The sequence below is a fragment of the Nycticebus coucang genome, chromosome 6 (assembly GCF_027406575.1).
Source record: "Nycticebus coucang isolate mNycCou1 chromosome 6, mNycCou1.pri, whole genome shotgun sequence".
Lineage (NCBI taxonomy): Eukaryota > Metazoa > Chordata > Mammalia > Primates > Lorisidae > Nycticebus > Nycticebus coucang.
This window is the reverse complement of record NC_069785.1, coordinates 80,242,137-80,260,150: the sequence shown is the minus strand read 5'-3', so window position 1 is coordinate 80,260,150 and position 18,014 is coordinate 80,242,137. Positions and strand designations below refer to the sequence as shown.

Here is an 18,014-nt window from a genome sequence, read left to right as displayed (position 1 = left end):
TTTCAGGGCAGTTTGTTTATGACACGCATGTTTTCTTTCATATGGGGGTAGGATAGGAGAAGACTATTTTCTTAAGTGCCCCCCTGTCTCGAGAGAACTTGAATGTGGCTGACAGCCTCCTCCACCCCCGTGGCTCCTTTCCTTCCTACCTGTTCTTCCCCACGCCATCTTGGTCTGGGTTACTCTCACCGTGCCGGTGTTCCACCTGCCCTCACCAGTAGGCCAGGCGTCCTCTGGGCTCTTCTGGCCCCTTGGACTCACCCAGACAGTGCAGTAGTCCCACACTGGGCCAGCGTTGGCTTCCCTACCTGCCTGGCTCCCCTTCTGTCCTCAAGAGCAGTGATCAAGCCTTGGTCCCATTAGGACCCCAGAACCCTGCACAAGGCACAGAGCCTCTTGTGAAAGATGGCTGAATTGGAAGAAAGAATGGGAAGTGGCCCTGTATGGGCAAAAAGCACCCTTCTGATTCATGAGGAGAACAGCAGTTGTCCCAAGTGGTGTTAAGGGCAGCAGTGTCCAATCAAAGTGTGACAGCCTCTTACCTGGAGAGGCTTGGGTAAGGATAAGGGCAGCCATGCTGAGGCATTCTGGGTCACCAACAACATAGCTACAGCTTCTGCCCCTGTGCACTCTGCGAAGGCCCCTGCACATGCGGGCTCCTTACATCCTTCCAACAACACTGTGAGGTAGGTATCACCAGCTCCATTTTATAGGTGAAGAACCTGAAGCTCAATGAGGTTGAAGACACTCTTGGGGTCAAACACTGATAAAATATGCCCCGGCACTGTGCTAGACATTGGGCTTCCTAGGACTTAGAGCTTTTGTAAGCAAAAGGTCATTTGGGTTTTGCCGTTTGATGGGCTGGCGGGCATTATGCGGTTTGTAATCTGTAGGGTGGGCCCAAGCTCTTGGGTGGATGCTGCTACCCCAACAGGTGAATGAGCCTGGCCTGTCCAGAGGGTGCGCACAGAGGAAGCTGCTCACCTGCCTGGGGACACTGGAAAGCCTCCCAGCAGAGGAAACCTTTACGGGGGATTTAAAGAGAAGTATAACAGAATCAGCCCTTCTATTTGTTGTGTTGGTGAGGAGAGCAATTTTTATGGGGTGGTTTCAACACAGAGCTACAAAATTGACCCACTCCTGGAAAATGGGAGCAGAGAATTTTGGATTGTCTCCTTGACTTAAAGTCCCAGTTGTTGAAAACTTTTTTTTTTTTTTTGAGACTGAGTCTCACTCTGTTGTCCAAGCTAGCTCAACCTCAAACTCTTAGGCTCAAGCCATCCTCTTGCCTCAGCCTCCCTATTAGCTGGTACTACAGGTGCCCACTGCCATGCTGTTAATTTTTCTATGTTTAGTAGACGGTGTCTCACTCTTGCTCAGGCTGGTCTTGAACTCCTGAGCTCAAACCATTCACCAGCCTAGGCCTCCCAGAGTGCTAGGATTAGAGGTGTGAGCCAATGCACCTGGCCATTTTAAACTATTTTCTTTTCTTTTTTTTTTTTTTTATTGTTGGGGATTCATTGAGGGTACAATAAGCCAGGTTACACTGATTGCAATTGTTAGGTAAAGTCCCTCTTGCAATCATGTCTTGCCCCCATAAAGTGTGACACACACCAAGGCCCCACCCCCCTCCCTCCATCCCTCTTTCTGCTTTTCCTCCCCCCCATAGTTAAATTTAATTTATTTAATAGTTAAAATAGTCTTTTTAAACTATTTTCAAAAGACAAATAGGAAAGTCAGGTGAAGGTGGCGGGACAACAAACAGAGGAACAGCTGAGTGCCAGAAGAGGCCTGTTTGGGAACAGGGAGAAGTTCAGTGTTAGGAGGATAATAGTGAAGGGTGGAAGGGGCAGGCAAAAGGGCCACACTAGGGACAAAGGCAGGTGCAGCTGGGCAGTAGAGGCCTTGGCCAGTCCCGGCCAGGCCAGGCCGAGCAGATGTCCATCCTTAAAGAGAGAAGGCACTATGCAAGAGCTCTTGGCAGAACCTTCTAGTAACTGCAGAGGAATGACCCGAAGGAGGGCCTATGTCCAGAGAAGGAACAAGACTACCCATGGGGGACAGGGTGAAGATGGCAGGCGGCTGAGACACTGGGAGACCTGATGGGACTTGGCACCCCCTGGATGTGGAGTGAAGGGGAGGGGAACAATGGGGGTGAGCAAAGAGAGGCTGCCAAGTCCAGTCGGGTGCCTGAGATGTGGTGGGACCTCAGGCGGCCTGGCATGAGCAGCACACAGAGGAGGCCAGCAGAGACCGAGAGCTGGGCAGTTCTCTCTTCACACAAGTGCCCTAACTCTGGGTGGAGGTGGAGGCCTGTCACACCCCATCCCACCACAGGTCCTCAGGCCTAGAGTGCAGGAGATGGAGGTAAAAGCTTCGGTTTTCACAGCTCCCCTGGGTACCATAGCCCAGAGATACAGCAGGGACAGCCGGGGCCCTGGAGATGAAGCTGAGCACTCTGGGAGGTTTGTAGATCTGGGAAAACAACCTCCTGCTCTCCCACCCTTTCAGAGAGCCCACTCTGGTGGCCCAGGGGAGCCATCTGGGGCTCTCCCAGCAGGGAGGAGGGTCTGATAACAGCCACTGTCCAGTAATGGCCCCGGTGATTCATTTCCTGTTGTGGCAGGCGCTCTTTACAGGCATCCCTCTTTATTGCAGCATTGAAAACTCGCACTGTCTCCCCAGTTTACAGAGGCACAGAATGACCAATTGATGACTTGCAAGGGTGTACAGCTAACTAGGAAACAAGTGCAGGATTCAGATCTAGGTCTGTCAGGGTTAGATGCTGCGTGTGGTGCAATGAGCTGCCCAGAATCAAACCAGGCAGCAGTGGGAGAGCCAGAAAAAGAAATCAGGGCTCCCACGGCCCCTTCAGGTCCTGCTTCCCTGTGGACCTCCTGCTCAGCGTCACCTCAGCTCCTGCCAGAGGAGCCAGCCTCATGGCTGGGGCGCCACCTTGACATGCTAGACTGGGCAGCAAAGACAGCAAAGCTCAGAGCCATCAGTGCTGGGAGTTGGCTCGCAGGGGTGTTCAGCCCTGGCCCCAAACCCACCCAAGACTGAGGAGCTGTAAGGCATCCCTGAGGGGCACAACTGGTCCCTCTCCAGTCTTCCCTGGGCAAGGTTTGGCTTTTCGGTCAAGTCCTGCAAATTAAGGGACTTAATGGGGGTCACCTAGCCTGGAATTCTCTTCAGCACAGTGGGCATCCATCTGGCCCCCAGCTCAGGAACTGCTTTCTCACTCCCAGACCACTCTCAACTACAACCAGCGTCAGGAGACCAAGGCCCTCCTGTCCTGGTGCTATTTGCTTATCTCTAAAGAGAAAAGACAGAGCTGGGGCCCACCTCCAATTAACAAGCCAACAGGACACTGTGCCCCACCCAACACTTGAGTTGCTTAACAAGGACACCCAACTCTGAGGGCTGAGACATCCAAACCCTGGTTTTGCACGGACCTCTCCGTGGTGGAGAGAAGTCTGGCCATCCCATCCCCACCCCCCCTCTCAGGTGCTGCTGTACAGCTTACAGGATCTCAAAGCCCAGCACCTGGATTCTTAGCCAAGCCCTGTTTCTGGTTTGCTATGTGGCACCAAGCAAATCTTGGGACCTGCTTCCTCCCCTTGTACAATAGGAATGGTAACTCCTATGCCTCCTGCCCCCAGAGGGTTGGTGGGATAGCTAATGACATAATGGGAGGGAATGCCCTTAGAGGATGTTCAGGGGAGACACAGAAGTCATTCTCATTAATAATACGTGTCCGGGGTGTCTGGCTGCCAGCAGAGGCTCAGCACTTGCCCAGGAGATGCTCAGTTATTTCCTTTGCTGCCACTGATAGTTTGGTGCGGGAGTGGCAGTGGGCCCTACCCCCAGCCCCGCCCCCCGCACAGGCACTGTCAGTGCCTCTCCTGAGTTCAACCCTGCTGGCACATCCCATTTGTTCCCTTGTAAGTGATGCTGGGAAGTCACTGAAGTCAGGGGAGAGGGCACAGTTGTTCCTCAGCAGGAGCTGCCTCATCTGCCTTCCTCTCCTCTTTCCAGAATTGGCCAAAACCCTGCGTTCCCTTCTCATTAACTGAGTGAAGAACTCATAACTATTCTGGATTTTTCCCCCCCTTTGGCTCCACTGCTGAAAAGTTTGGTATTGTCTTTTAGTGAATAGTTAATTTAATTATCCAAAGAAAATGATGGAACATTTTCTGTGAAAATTTATTGCAAGCTACCAAAGAGACAGTGCTGGAGTAATTCTATGCAGAGCCCCAGGATGCGTCATAGGGGAGCTGGCTGCCTATTCATCCTGAACAAGCAAATGAAATTGACTACCCCAGAGATCAATCAGGACATTAAACACTATGATGGATGTGGCAGAACCCTTTAGTGTCTGAGATTTATGGGGTACCTTTCACCAAGCACTCCAGAAGCCTCCCCAACATCAATTAGGCCGCCTAACTAGGTGGGCCCACTTCCGCCTCCATTGCTTAAAGAAGTGGTATGGGGCTCCAGGCCCCAGGCTCTGCTAACTGCCACCCAAAAAAGCCAAATGCGGACTGGATCCAGACTGCACTACAGAGACGCCTGCTTAACAGTGGCTTGGAGTGGAGGGACGTCAGGCTGTAAGGAGACTAAGGCATGGGGTCCAGCCCCTATATTTTCTAGAGGATAAAAGCAAGTTTGTCATGTGCTTTGTCAATGCTGGCCTTCTGCCTGGGATACACGTCCCCATCGGCTGATTTTGACTGCTTCTTCTGAACTTGGCAAGGCTGTTGCACTGGCTCCCCTCCACTGCAGCCCACATAGCCACATTGGATTAGGCCGGTCCTCTGTGCTCCCATAGAGGAACCCGGGGTACAGCATAAGGTCACCTCATACCAGCTATGAATCCTTGGGCAAGTGTCTGAAGTTCTGCAGGCCTAGTTTTCTTACCTGTTGGGTGGGGAGCACTACACCTTGTGAGGTTATGAGACTAAAATGAGATGATGTAGGTAAAGGGCTCAGCACAGTACCTGGGCATAAAAAGCCCTCTCTACCTACTGTGTATAAGTTCTGCCAAGACATTCATAGGTTAAAGCTTAAAGGTATCTTGAGAGTACCCATTTCAGGTTGCCATTTTACAGACAAAAATGAAACTTAAAAGGAGAGAGAGGGTGACCAGGCTGTTTCTGAGGCAGTAACAAGAGCTGGATGAGAACTCAGGTATCCTGGAGACACTCAGTGGCACCCAAGTCCCTAACCCAAATGTTCCCTGTGCAGCCCCACGCTGGGTAGAGAGCACAGGCGGAGGTGAGCACACAGAAAGGCAGCAGTCACCTGCCTTTAACTACACGTCCAGTTGTGGGAGGTGAAGGAGACAAAAGCCAGGCAAGGAAAGCCTTACCAGGGCCTCCCTCTCACCAAACTGCAAACCAAGGGTCCTCAAACTTTTTAAACAGGGGCCAGTTCACTGTCCCTCAGACCGTTGGAGGGCCGGACTATAGTTTAAAAAAAAACTATGAACAAATTCCTGTGCACACTGCACATATCTTATTTTGAAGTAAAAAAACAAAACGGGAACAAATACAATCACACGGCCTCATGTGGCCCGCGGGCCGCAGTTTGAGGACCCCTGCTCCAAATTGATGCCACAGAAAAGTAAATGCTAACATACTGCCCAGAGAATCCCTCATTCCATCTCTGTTCCCTGCTTCTAATGACAAGCTTGTGCTGTTTTGAGGCAATGCGAATCAGAGGATGGAGTCCCGGAGAAGCTGGAAGATGCTGGGATGCAGCCTACTCCCGTGGCAAGGCTAAGCTCTCCAGGCCTGGAGTCCAGCTCGGGTTCCACACTTTACTGGGGGCTCCCTGGTCACTCACCTCTCCTCCCCGTTGTCATCTAGAGGGCAGGAGTGATGATGCCCACTTTGGGGACTGTTGGATTAGTGAAGGAACCACGATGCCCCTGACACACAGTGAGTTAATAAGTAATTTGTTTGCCAAAATTCTGTTTGATTTTGTTCCAGTTCTACCCACTTGCTTTGTGACCCAGGCCAAATGGCCTCCAGAGAGTTTGACAGGCAATGTAAGTCAAAAAACTCAGAAAGTCCTCTATAAGCCAAGGGCCATCAGCGGCTCTTCTGCATTTGGGCTCCCCACAAAGATTAGAAGACTAGAGCTGGATGAAATTGTGGCAGTATGTCACCCCACACGGACTTTCACGAGGTTATTAGTCAAGCCTCCTTCAGCTCAGCAACAGCTAACCAAATCCATCTGGTACAATCGGTGTCTCTGGGTTTTCCAGCCTCTCAGCCCACTTTCATGTAGACCAAACAAAAACCCTGAGTGAGAGGCATCGTGAAATGCAAGCAGGCTGACCATGCCTTTCAGAGAAAGAGCAAAAACCACACCAGGGGCTAGGGCTCCCCGCCCTGTAGCCTCAAGGACACAGCCAGACTCTGGCAGCAGTGGGGCTCCCCTGCTACTCTGGGAGGAAGAGCCCCACTCTCTGCCAGCCTCTCTCACAGCACTGGATCCATTTTCACAGTCTCCAGGGGCCCATCCTGCTGCCAAAGAGCTTTCAGCCAAACCCATCCAAGGCATAAGGCCAGAGGGTTCCACCGATAGCCCCTGAGCGCTTCCATCTCCCCCTCCCCTTCCCTCCGTGCTGAATAGCACCAGTTGGGTGATTCCTCCAGGATAAGTTATGGGCCTTCCTCCAAATCCTTCCTCAAAATCTGTCGATGGCTCCTGTTGCCGGGGGTGCTTCTTAAGTCCATTCAGGTAAGCAGTGACTCAGGATATCATATGGCTCTTTGTGGACCACTCTTAATATAGTGACACATTTAATTCTAACAATTGACAACTAGCAGAAAGTTGTTTTTTTTTTTTTGAGACAGTCTCATTATGTCACTGTCGGTAGAGTGCTGTGGTATCACAGCTCACATCAACCTCAAACTCTCGAGCTTAAGCAGTTCTCCTGCCTCAGCCTCCCAAGCAGCTGGGACTACAGATGCCCGCCATAACACCCAACTATTTTTTTGTGCTGCAGTTGTCACTGTTGTTTTAGCAGACCCAGGCCAGGTTGAAACCCACCTGCCTTGGTGTATGTGGCTGGCGCCCTAACTGCGGAGCTATAAGCACTAAGCCTAGCAGAAAGTATTTTTAAATATTCAATGAAATTACTCTATATATCCATAGACAAAACAAGAGCAGTGCAGGGTCAGTGGCTGTGCCCTCCCTTTGTATCATCTGTTCAATTTGGAATCTGATCACATTCCCAAAAAGACAAGGAGTAGAAAGAAGTATTCAAGAAACACTTAAGATTGGGAAATTTCTATTGATTAACTCTTCCTGAAAATCAAGACTTCTACAGTACAATACTCACAGTGCCACCCCCACGCCAGCTCCCGTATGGCAGTGTTCCTTGAGAGCAAAGGAACCACTGACCTCTGAGGGAAAAAGACCTCCTCGGCCTGTGCCTGTTAGTCAATGTCTACAATCTAGTCTCAGCTAATTAACACCCTCAATCCCACCCCCACCCCCCGCCCGTCTCTGGCATCCTCACCAGCTCTGATCTGTTTCCACTCTGGTCCCCGCCTGTGCACCCCCAGGGAGCTATGCTGACCATGCTGAGCTCCTGGTTTCTGCTCTTTCTCCTGTCTCATCTCTTCAAATCCTGACTCTCATTTACAAGCTGTCTGAATCTAGGCAAGTCATATAACCCTGTGAACCTCAGCTTCCTCGTCTGTAACAGAGGAATAGTAATAGCATGGTAGCTGCACAGTCCTCGGGGTGAGAGGCTATACCTCCAATAGCCTGTTGTCTAGGAATCCTACAAGGGCGTTCCTCCCTGTTAGGAACACAGTGCTTTGCAGCCGAGGGCAGACCAGATTCTTCTAGATCTTTGCTCCAGAGAGTCCACACAGCACAGCTGGGGAATCAGAGTGCCCAGTGGGAACACTCCCCGCAGTAGCTGAAAGAAACCCTGAAGAAAAGCTGTATGCTGTCCCCTCACCTACTGACAAGCTGGGCCCCGGGTCATCGGCCTGTCCTCAATTCTGCCCTCACAGGGCTGCCTTTCCATATGCCTACTTCTGCCCTTAGGGACAGTGTTCCCTCAAAGTAGCTAGGCTACCAAGCTCCCCAAGTTAACCAAAGACCACCTGGAAAAACTAGGGGGAAAGGCAGGAAACCTGTACATCCACATTAAAGAAAGCTACCCCTCACACCTTCCTTCCCCCACACTGCTTCCAGACCTACTGCTCTGGCTCCTAAGGCCAGACACAGGGACGGAGTCAATAGAAGCTGATGGTTTGGTGGTGCCTGTGGCTCAGTGAATAGGGCGCTGGCCCCATATACCGAGGGTGGTGGGTTCAAACCCAGCCCCAGCCAAACTGAAAAATAGCTGGGCGTTGTGGCGGGCGCCTGTAGTCCCAGCTACTCGGGAGGCTGAGGCAAGAGAATTATGTAAGCCCAAGAGCTGGAGGTTGCTGTGAGCTGTGTGACGCAATGGCACTCTACCGAGGGCGGTAAAATGCAACTGTCTCTACAAAAAAAAAAAAAAAAGAAGCTGATGGTTTGATTTCTAATGAGATAAAAAGGCATATTAAATCAGACCTTCTAGCATATGTAATCGTTCAACAATTTTCTCCCCACTAAACACAACTGACTTTTTAAGGTAAGCTCTTGAGTAGGTAGTCAGAAGAACTTGTGAATGGCGTAAAATCCTTCTGGAGAGACTGTCCTGAAGTAGGGCCTCTCGTGGACATGCCCTGCCCCCCATCACCAAGCATGAAGTGCTGGTTACCTGGGGGTACTCTGCAGAGGATTCCTGTCCCTGGAGCCCAGGTATGGGAGAATCACATCCTAGTGAAGTCACGGCTCTGGAGTCAGCCTGCTTGGTTTCAAATCCTGACTCTCATTTATAAGCTGTCTGAATCTAGGCAAGTCATATAAACCCGTGAACCTCAGCTTCCTCGTCTGTAAAAGAGGAATAGTAATAGCATTTAACTTATGGGGTGTTGTGAGGACTGAAGGGGTTTAATATGTGTAAAGTGCTAGAACAGTGCCTGGCATACAGTAAACATAATTGCTTTATGCTATAATGATGATGACTTCTACCCAGCAAACACCAGGTAAGTGAACAGGTGCTTGAGGCTGGGGCAGGACACCCAGGACAGAGGGAGCAAAAGGCAGAAAGACCAAGCAGTCCAACTCTGAGGCAAGGAGTCACAAAGGCTGGGATGCCCTCCCTGGGCCACCTTCTCAAAGGGGTGCCTCTGCAGCTGTCACCTCTGCCATCTCTCCTGCCTCCCAATTACAGCAGCCAATAGAGATGAGGGGTAAATGCAGCTGCCCCTGAGCAAAGCTAGCCCCCTCGGAAGAAGACTTACAGATGCAACAAGTTACAGGAATTACTTTCATGAGTGATTCAAGCCATGTGGCCATGGACAAGTCACGGTCTGTGCTGCAGTATCCCCACCTGTACTACAAGGGTTGACTAGATGATCAGTGGGTGCTTGACATTCTAGAATTCTAGGATTCTAACACAGACTCACGTGCAAAAAGGGATCATTTTACTGGTCTCTCATCTCATTAAAAGAAGGTTAAAATGCCAAGGACAACTATTCATTTATGATTCTTTTTTTTATTATTTTTTTTTGTAGAGACAGTCTCACTTTACCGCCCTGAGTAGAGTGCCATGACGTCACAGGACTCACAGCAACCTCCAGCTCTTGGGCTTACGCGATTCTCTTGCCTCAGCCTCCCGAGCACCTGGGACTACAGGCGCCCGGTTATTTTTTTGTTGCAGTTTGGCCAGGGCTGGGTTTGAACCCACCACCCTCGGTATATGGGGCCGGCGCCCTACTCACTGTGCCACAGGCGCTGCCCTCATTTATGATTCTTTTAGATAGGGTCTTGCTCTAAGGCTAGAGTGCAGTGGCATGATCACAGGAACCCCAAACTCCTGGGCTCCAGCAATTCTCCTGCCTCAGACCCCTCTAGCGTGCACCACCACACCTAGCTAACTTTTCTATTTTTTATAGACTTAGGGTCTCGCTTTTGCTCATGCTGGTCTCAAGCTCCTGGCTTCAAGCAATCCACCTGCCTTGACCTTCTAGGATGAGAAGTGCTGGCATGAGCCACCACACCCAGCCCAAGACAACTTTTAAAAGTGTTTCTTCTGTGATTTGCATAAACTGGTTAGCAAAAAGAAAAAAAAATGTGTTTTACAGTAAGTGATTAAGACACATATCAGAAAGGGTCCAACTAGTCAGTTTTAGGAAGGGCCCCAGGCTGGCCACACAAAGAGATTGCCTGGGGTCTGGGGTCTCTGCTCCTCCCTTCATCAGGATCCAGGTCATTACTCCTGCAGATCTGTGTCAGGAGGACAGTTCTGTCCCCTCTGCTCGCCTCCCTACACATGCTTTCCTGTGAACCTGTTAGACTACAGCCCCGGGTGATGCTCTGGCTGGAGCTAGGGCAGCGGAGTGAGAGGGCCAGAGGTGATCACACATTCTGCCAACTCATGGACCTGGCTGTGTTCAAAAAGAGTCTAAAGGAAGCTAATAGGAGCGGGCAAAAGAATGGCCAGAGCATTTTCTGGGCAGGATTTTAAACATTTATGATAAAACCAAACTACCTGTTTACATAAGAGGCCATATTGTTGGCTTGGTGCCAGTGGCTCAAGCGGCTAAGGTGCCAGCCACATACACCTGAGCTGGCGGGTTTGAATCCAGCCCAGGCCTATATGTAATATGGCTGCAACCAAAAAAAAAAAAATAGCCAGGTGTTGTGGCAGGCGCCTGTAATCCTAGCTATTTGGGAGGCGGAGGCAGGAGAATCGCTTGAGCCCAGGAGTTAGAAGTTGCTGTGAGCTGTGACGGCACAGCACTCTACCCAGGGTGACAGCTTGAGGCTCTGTCTCAAAAAAAAAGGCCATTTTATGTCTCAAAGCGGCTGGTCCTCCTCTAATCTCCCTTTTTTACAGACACAAAGTGCTATAAGCTGACAAAACCTTAAAATGAGACAGAAAGTTAAATTTAACTTAAGCCAACTAAACACATTCACTAGGGTCAGGTTTAAGTCAGGTCTGCTTTTGTCACATTAGCTATGGTGTTCTGAAGACTGGAGTATGTTTGAGATAATACTCATGCTTCGTAGCCAGGCTTCTTTAACTCTGCCTTTGCCAACCTAGTTCCCTTTTTTATAAAACGTGGCCTTCTACATGAACTAGCTGTAGGAACATTCATGTCTACAACCTTGCCTAAAACACAGAGTTCTCCATGAACAAGACAGGCAAGGAAAGAATAAATTAATTTTACTCCTTTTCTTTAAATTTCTCTTTAAGAGTCTCAGACAGACTTTATTATAGATTTTATTACATAATTAGAAAATTTCAAAAAATAATTGTTTGGAGCCATGAATAATTAAAAAGAAACATGATAATAGTCCCATAAAAAAGCATTATGGCATCTTTTAGAAATTTTTCCTTGAATTATGAAATGTAGCTCTCCACGCTTTCCAATGACATAATCCATGAAGTTCTATGATTCCAGCTGAATACTCTGACACTGTTTTTCTTCTTAAGATGTGATCATGATTCATTTTTTCTTCAATATCTCAGTCATTTCAGGAACTACCTGTGAATTTAAAAAAAGTAATTAAGCAACTTACATTTTCTCTGTGATATAGTCACAGCTCCTTAAGTACAAAAAGGCCAAACAAACAAATGAACAAACCCCAATGCAAATCACTGGTGAGGCACAAGGCCTCCCTTCTGTCCCATCCCAGAGCTCCCTGCTCTCCTGTACTCTCCTCCCACCCGGGGGAGGGCCAGGCCCAGAGGCTGCTTATCTCCCCTGGACTGACGCGCCACAAACTGCAGAAAGGTACCATAGAAAACAGGAAGTCCATTTATCTTATCTGGGCTAAAAGCAGTGTGTATTTTCCATCTTCGTGTTTTCCCTGGAATTCTTCCTACCCTTCCCGCAGTCCTGATTTCTTTCAAAGTCCATACTGTGGACTCCCGAGAGCCTCCTCTAGTGCTTGTTCTCTCACTGTCATCTGTTCATTCACCTTTCATTTTACAAACATTTTGGTTGCTTTCTTAGCACGGTGCTACCATTTGGCATACAGAAATGTGCTGTACACGGAACGTTCAGTATTACTGCTTGATTTATTAAAATCAAGATCTTGTGCTAATGCAGTGGTGCTAGTCAGCAGACTCAGTAAGAAATCAAAGCAAGGGAAACTGCCCAAGTTGGCTCCCACTTTAAAAAGGATAAATGACTAACCCTTAGTCTTGGCAGTGAGTGGCTGCAACTGGAGCCTCCAGTGCAGAGCTGCTTAGGGACTGCCAGGACAGCAGAGGGGAGCCACACTGGGGGACGCAGGGACTGTCACACAGACATCAGAAAAACCAGCCCAGCCACTTGTGTAAAATATCAATTACTCAGTCTTCCGAGGGGCTGCTGGTTTTCCAAGCTCACAAAGATCTCGGCTGAACTCGTCACTGATGAATATAGCCTCTCAATTATTTAAGAGAGCTACATTTCCATTAGGTGGAAATAATGCGTTCGTACAAAATTTATTAAGGAAATTGTCAACATGTTGTTTCTTCCGAATGTCACTTTGTCTCCAGCCTATTAAAAGACCCCTGTTTACCATGGAGCCAGCAGGCAATTGCTCAGGGCGGCATTAAGTGCTGGCACCACTTCTCCCAGCTTTCCTTCTCAGCAGAAAGACCATGAGCTCACACCAGTCACACAGATGACGTGCTAACGGAACCCCACGTGAGACCTATGAAAAATAGGCTAGAGCCCAACTTCTTTCCTCAGGAAGCAAAATATTAACTGTGTTTAGAATGTTTACTTTTTAAAAATCTTACAGACTGTCCTACTACCACACTCCCCACAAAAGGGCTAAGAGGACTCTTCTCTCCATCACTGTATCCTTTTTATTAGACCAACTGCAGACTTTCCAACCTTACCAAACACAGCCTTGTTTAGGGGAAAAAAAAATGCTAACTTGGGTTCACTGACTGTCTAATGGCCTGAGCATACTGACAGATCTCGACTCTTACTTCTATTCTCTTTTAGATACTGCAGAGGCAGCTCCCTACCTAGGAAGACCAAATAAAGGGGAATTTAAGTCGTAAAAAAGACAATCCACTGATACAAACCATAATATAAACAAGTCTCACTCACTCACTTAGTACTTCCTCAGCAGTGCCTATCACCATGAGAGAGACGGAGAGGCTCAGGCCGGACACCAGCCCCTAAGGAGCTCCGCCTCCTAGCTGCTGAGAACACAGAGAAGCCTGCGAACCACCAACCAGAAACGTGCTCATCTTACACGGGAATGAAGATAACAGCATTAAATACTACCAAATCAGGAGTTCTAGAGAAGAAAGAGCAGTGTGGAGCAGGGAAATGCAGAACCACCACCTGGGCAACCTGGGTAAAAATGAGAGGACGAGATAAATGCTGCAGGTCCCAGAGAGTAAAGAGATTCTAACGACTGTCTTGAACCGCTGTGCTGAGGAGAAGAGAAATAGAAGATTTGAAAAGATAGGTGGTATACCAAGTCCATTCAATGGGGACAGACTGGTCTCTTCAGCACATGGTGCTGGGACAGGTAAGATATCACATGCAAAAGATGCTGGACCTCTACCTCACACCATCTAGAAAAATTAACCCAAAATGGATCAACAGCCTAAACAAGCGAAAACTCTTAGAAGAAAACATCAGGGTGAATCTTTACAACTTTAGATTTGGCAATGGGTTTTTAAGATATGACCACAAAGTCATGGTAATTAAACAACCTACTGCTTAACAATTACTGGGTCAAGGAGAAAATTAAGATGAAAATCAAAAGATTCTGCAAACTTGATCACAAAGCAGACACAAGTTATCAAAATCTACGGGATTCAACAAAAGCAATCCTAAGGGGAAAATTCATAGCTTTAAAAGCCTACATCCAAAAGACAGAAAGATCACAAATCAATAATCTAATGAATCCTCTCAAGGTACTAGAAAAGAGAAATAACTAAAGAGCACAGATCAATAATCTAACGAATCCTCTAACGGCACTAAGAAAGGAAGAGAAATAACTAAAGTCAAACAACTAAATGAAACCAAAAACCAAACCAAACCGGAAGATTAATGAAACAAAAACTTGGTTCTTTGAAAAGATAAACACAATTGATAGACCTCTCGTTAGATTAACCAGAAATAGAAAAGAAAGGACCCAGATAAGCTCAATCAGAAATGAAAAAGGAAACATTACAACTGATACCACAGATATACAAAATATCATCTGTGAATACTATAAAAATTTCTATGCACATAAACTCAAAAACATTGAGAAAATGGACAAATTCTTGGAAACCATCAAATTTCCAAGGCTCAATCAGGATGAAACAGACTCCTGAACAGACCAGTAATGAGCAATGAAAAGAGAAGCAGCGATAAAAAAACCTTCCAACAGAGAAAGTCCAGGGCCCGATGGTTTCACAGCCAAACTTTATCAGACCTACAAAGAATTGCTATCCATACTACAAAAACTTATTTCATAACATCAAGAAGGAAGGACTCCTCCCCAACTCATTCTACGAAGCCAGTATCACTTTGATACCAAAGCCAGGAAAAGAAACAACAAAAAAGAAAGAAAACTACAGAAAAACATCATGTATGAATATAGATATGAAAATCCTCAATAAACTCCTAGCAAACCAAATTCAGCAGCAGATCAAAAAAAAACAATCTACCCAAGGATGCAAGGATGGTTCAACATACTTAAATCCATAAATGTAAATCACTACATAAATGGAAGCAAAAAACAAAGATCATATAATCTCTCAATAGATGCAGAAAAGCATTTGACAAAATTCAGCACCCTTTTATGATAAAAAGTCTTAACAAAATAGGCATAGATGAAGCATAGTTGAGAATTACAAAACCAATATGACAAACCCACAGCCAACATCATACTGAGCACAGGAAAGCTGAAAACATTCCTACTGAGAACTGGAACAACACGAGGATGCCCGTGTCACCACTTCCATTCAGCACAGTGCTGAAAGTCCGACCCAGACAATCAGGCAAAAGAAGGAAACTAAAGGCATCCAAATGGGGAAAGAGGTCAAACTATCGCTCTTTGCTATTAAAATATCCATATTACCCAAAATGATTTAAAGATTCAATGTAATCCCCATCAAAATAATAACATCATTTTTTGCCAATATAGAAAAACGTAACTCTATGCTTCTCTTCGAAGCAAAAAGACCCAAAATAGAGCCAAAGCAACCTTAAGCAAAATTTTGGAACAAATCTGGAGACATCACTTTACCAGACTTGTAGCTATACTACAAGACTACAGTAACCAAAACTGCATAGTACGGCCACAAAAATAGAGCCATGGACCAGTGGAACAGAAACCATCTACGTAGTGCCACGTGATCGTTGACAGACAACAATATGCATAAGGGAAAATAATCCCTATTCAATAAATGGTGCTGAGAAAATTGGACAGCCACACCTAGAAGAATGACATTATCCACATCTCTCACCACTCACAAAAATTAATTCAAGATGGATAATAGTTCTAAGCCATGAAACCATACGAATTCTAGATGAAAACACTGGAAAAACTCTTAATCAGGGCCAGGCGCAGTAGCTCATGCCTGCAATCCTAGCATTCTGGGAGCCCGAGGCCGGTGGATTGCTTGAGCTCACAGGTTCAAGACCACCCTGAGCAAGAATAAGACCCCATCTCTAAATATAACTGGGCGTTGTGGTAGGTGCCTGTAGTCCCAGCTACTTGGAAGGCTGAGGCAAGAGAATCATTTGAGCCCAAGAGTTTGAGATCACTGTGAGCTATGATGCCATGACACTCTACCAAGAGTGACAAAGTGAGACTCTGTCTCAAAACAAAACAAAAACAACTCTTAATCAGTCTAGGCAAGAGTTTATAAAGACGACCTCTAGGGCAACCACAGCAATAACAAAAATAAGTGGGAACTGTTTAAACTAAAAGGCTTTTGCACAGCCAAGGAAACAAACAGAGCAAATAGACAACCACCGAAAGGGAGAAATTACCTGGATGCTAGATATCCAACAGAGGGCTAATAACTGGAATCTACAAAGAACTCGAGCAAATCAGCAAAAAAAGACCCAAACAGCTCCATTAAAAAGTAGGCATGAAAGAAGCTTTTCAAAAGAAGATAGACTAATAATCAATACACACCTGAAAAATGCTCACATCACTCATCATCAGGGAAAAGCCAATCAAAACCACTATAAGATATAATCTAACCTCAGTGAGAATGGATTTTATCAAAAAGTTCCAAAACAACAGATGCTGGCATGGATGTGGATACACTGTTGGTGGACCTGCAAACAAATTAATGCAACCTCTATGGAAAATAACATGGAGATTCCTCAAAGAACTAAAAGTAGACCTACCTTTTTTTTTGCAGTTTCTGGCTGGGGCTGGCTTTGAACCCGCTACCTCTGGCATATGGGGCTGGCGCCCTACTCCTTTGAGCCACAGGCACTGCCCTAGACCTACCATTTGATCCAACAATTCAACTACTAGGCATTTATCCAAAGGGAAAAAAAGTCGTTTTAGCAAAAGGACACTTGTGCTCAAATGTTTACTGCAGCACAATTCATAATTGCAAATATGTGGAATCAACCCAAGTGCCCATCAATCATGAGTGGATTAATGACATGTGGTATATGTACACCATGGAGTACTACTCAGCCATTAAAAACATGAATTAATACCTTTTGCAACAATCTGGATGGAACTGGAGATGGAAGCATCCCAAGTACAAACACCACATGTACTCACTATTAAACTGGAACAAACTGTTCAGCACTCGTGGGCACAGATGGAAGTAAAACTCAACAGAAATCAAGTGGGTGGGAGGGGAAGGAGGGGACGGGTGAAATCACACCTCTGGGTATAATGTACACTATCTGGGTGATGGGCACACTTACAACTTTAACTCGAGCAGTACCAAAGCAATCCACATAACCAAAACATTTGTATCCTGTAATACTATGAAATTTTTGAAAAATAACCTACAGAATAGGAGAAAATATTTGGAAATCATGTATCTAAGAAGTGTTCAGTATTTGGAATATATCATAACTCCTCCCAGTCGACCAAAAGACAAATGACCCAACTAGAAAATAGGCAAAGTACCTGGACAGGCCTTTCTCCAGAGAAAATCTACAAATTGCCTCTAAGCACTTGAAAGGTGCTCGGCATCACAAGCCACTGGGGAGGTGCAAATTATAACCACAAGGAGATAGCACTTCACACCCACTAGGATGGCTATCATCAAAAAGACACAGTGACAATTAACAAGCATATGGAGAGGCTCAGTGTCTGTGGCTCAAGCGGCTAAGGTGCCGGTTACATACACCTGAGCTGGTGGGTTCGAATCCAGCACAGGGCGCCAAACAACGACGGATGCAGCCAAAGAATAGCTGGGCATTGTGACAGGCGCCTGTAGTCCCAGATACTTGGGAGACAGAGGCAGGAGAATCGCCTGAGACCAGGAGTTGGAGGTTGCTGTGAGCTGTGATGCTATGGCACTCTACCCAGGGGACAGCTTAAGGCTCTGTCTCAAAAAAAAAAAAAAAAAAAAAAAACAAAAACAAGCATATAGAGAAACTGGCCCCCTCACACATTTTTGGTGAGAATGTAAAATGTGACAGCCATTTTTGTTTTTGTTTTGTTTTGTTTTTTGAGTCAGGAAAATGTTAAATATAAAGTTACCATGTGACCAAGCAATTACATTTCTACACACATACCCAGAAGAAAATTAAAGCATGTGTGCAAAAAACCTTTTTTGTGAATGTTCATAGCAGCATTATTTATAATAGCCCCAAAGCGGGAAAAACCAAAATGTCCATCTAATGACAAATGGACAAACAAAATGTGGCCCATTCAATATTTGGCAAGAAAAAAAATACGTTACAACATGGATGACCTTGAAAACCTTATGCTGAAAGAAGCCAGCTACAAAA

At 46.5% G+C, this 18,014-nt stretch overlaps 1 protein-coding gene across 1 annotated transcript in view; it reads right to left on the bottom strand.

The window, feature by feature from the left end:
* Positions 1-11,308: 11,308 nt before the first annotated feature.
* The window catches only part of ETFA (electron transfer flavoprotein subunit alpha), a 71,856-nt gene continuing 65,150 nt past the window's right edge, over positions 11,309-18,014 (bottom strand). Inside the window, exon 12 of the mRNA XM_053594207.1 lies at positions 11,309-11,612. Within this exon, the coding sequence (XP_053450182.1) occupies positions 11,574-11,612 (39 nt within the window). The 3' untranslated portion in view covers positions 11,309-11,573. The remainder of the gene's footprint in view (positions 11,613-18,014) is intronic.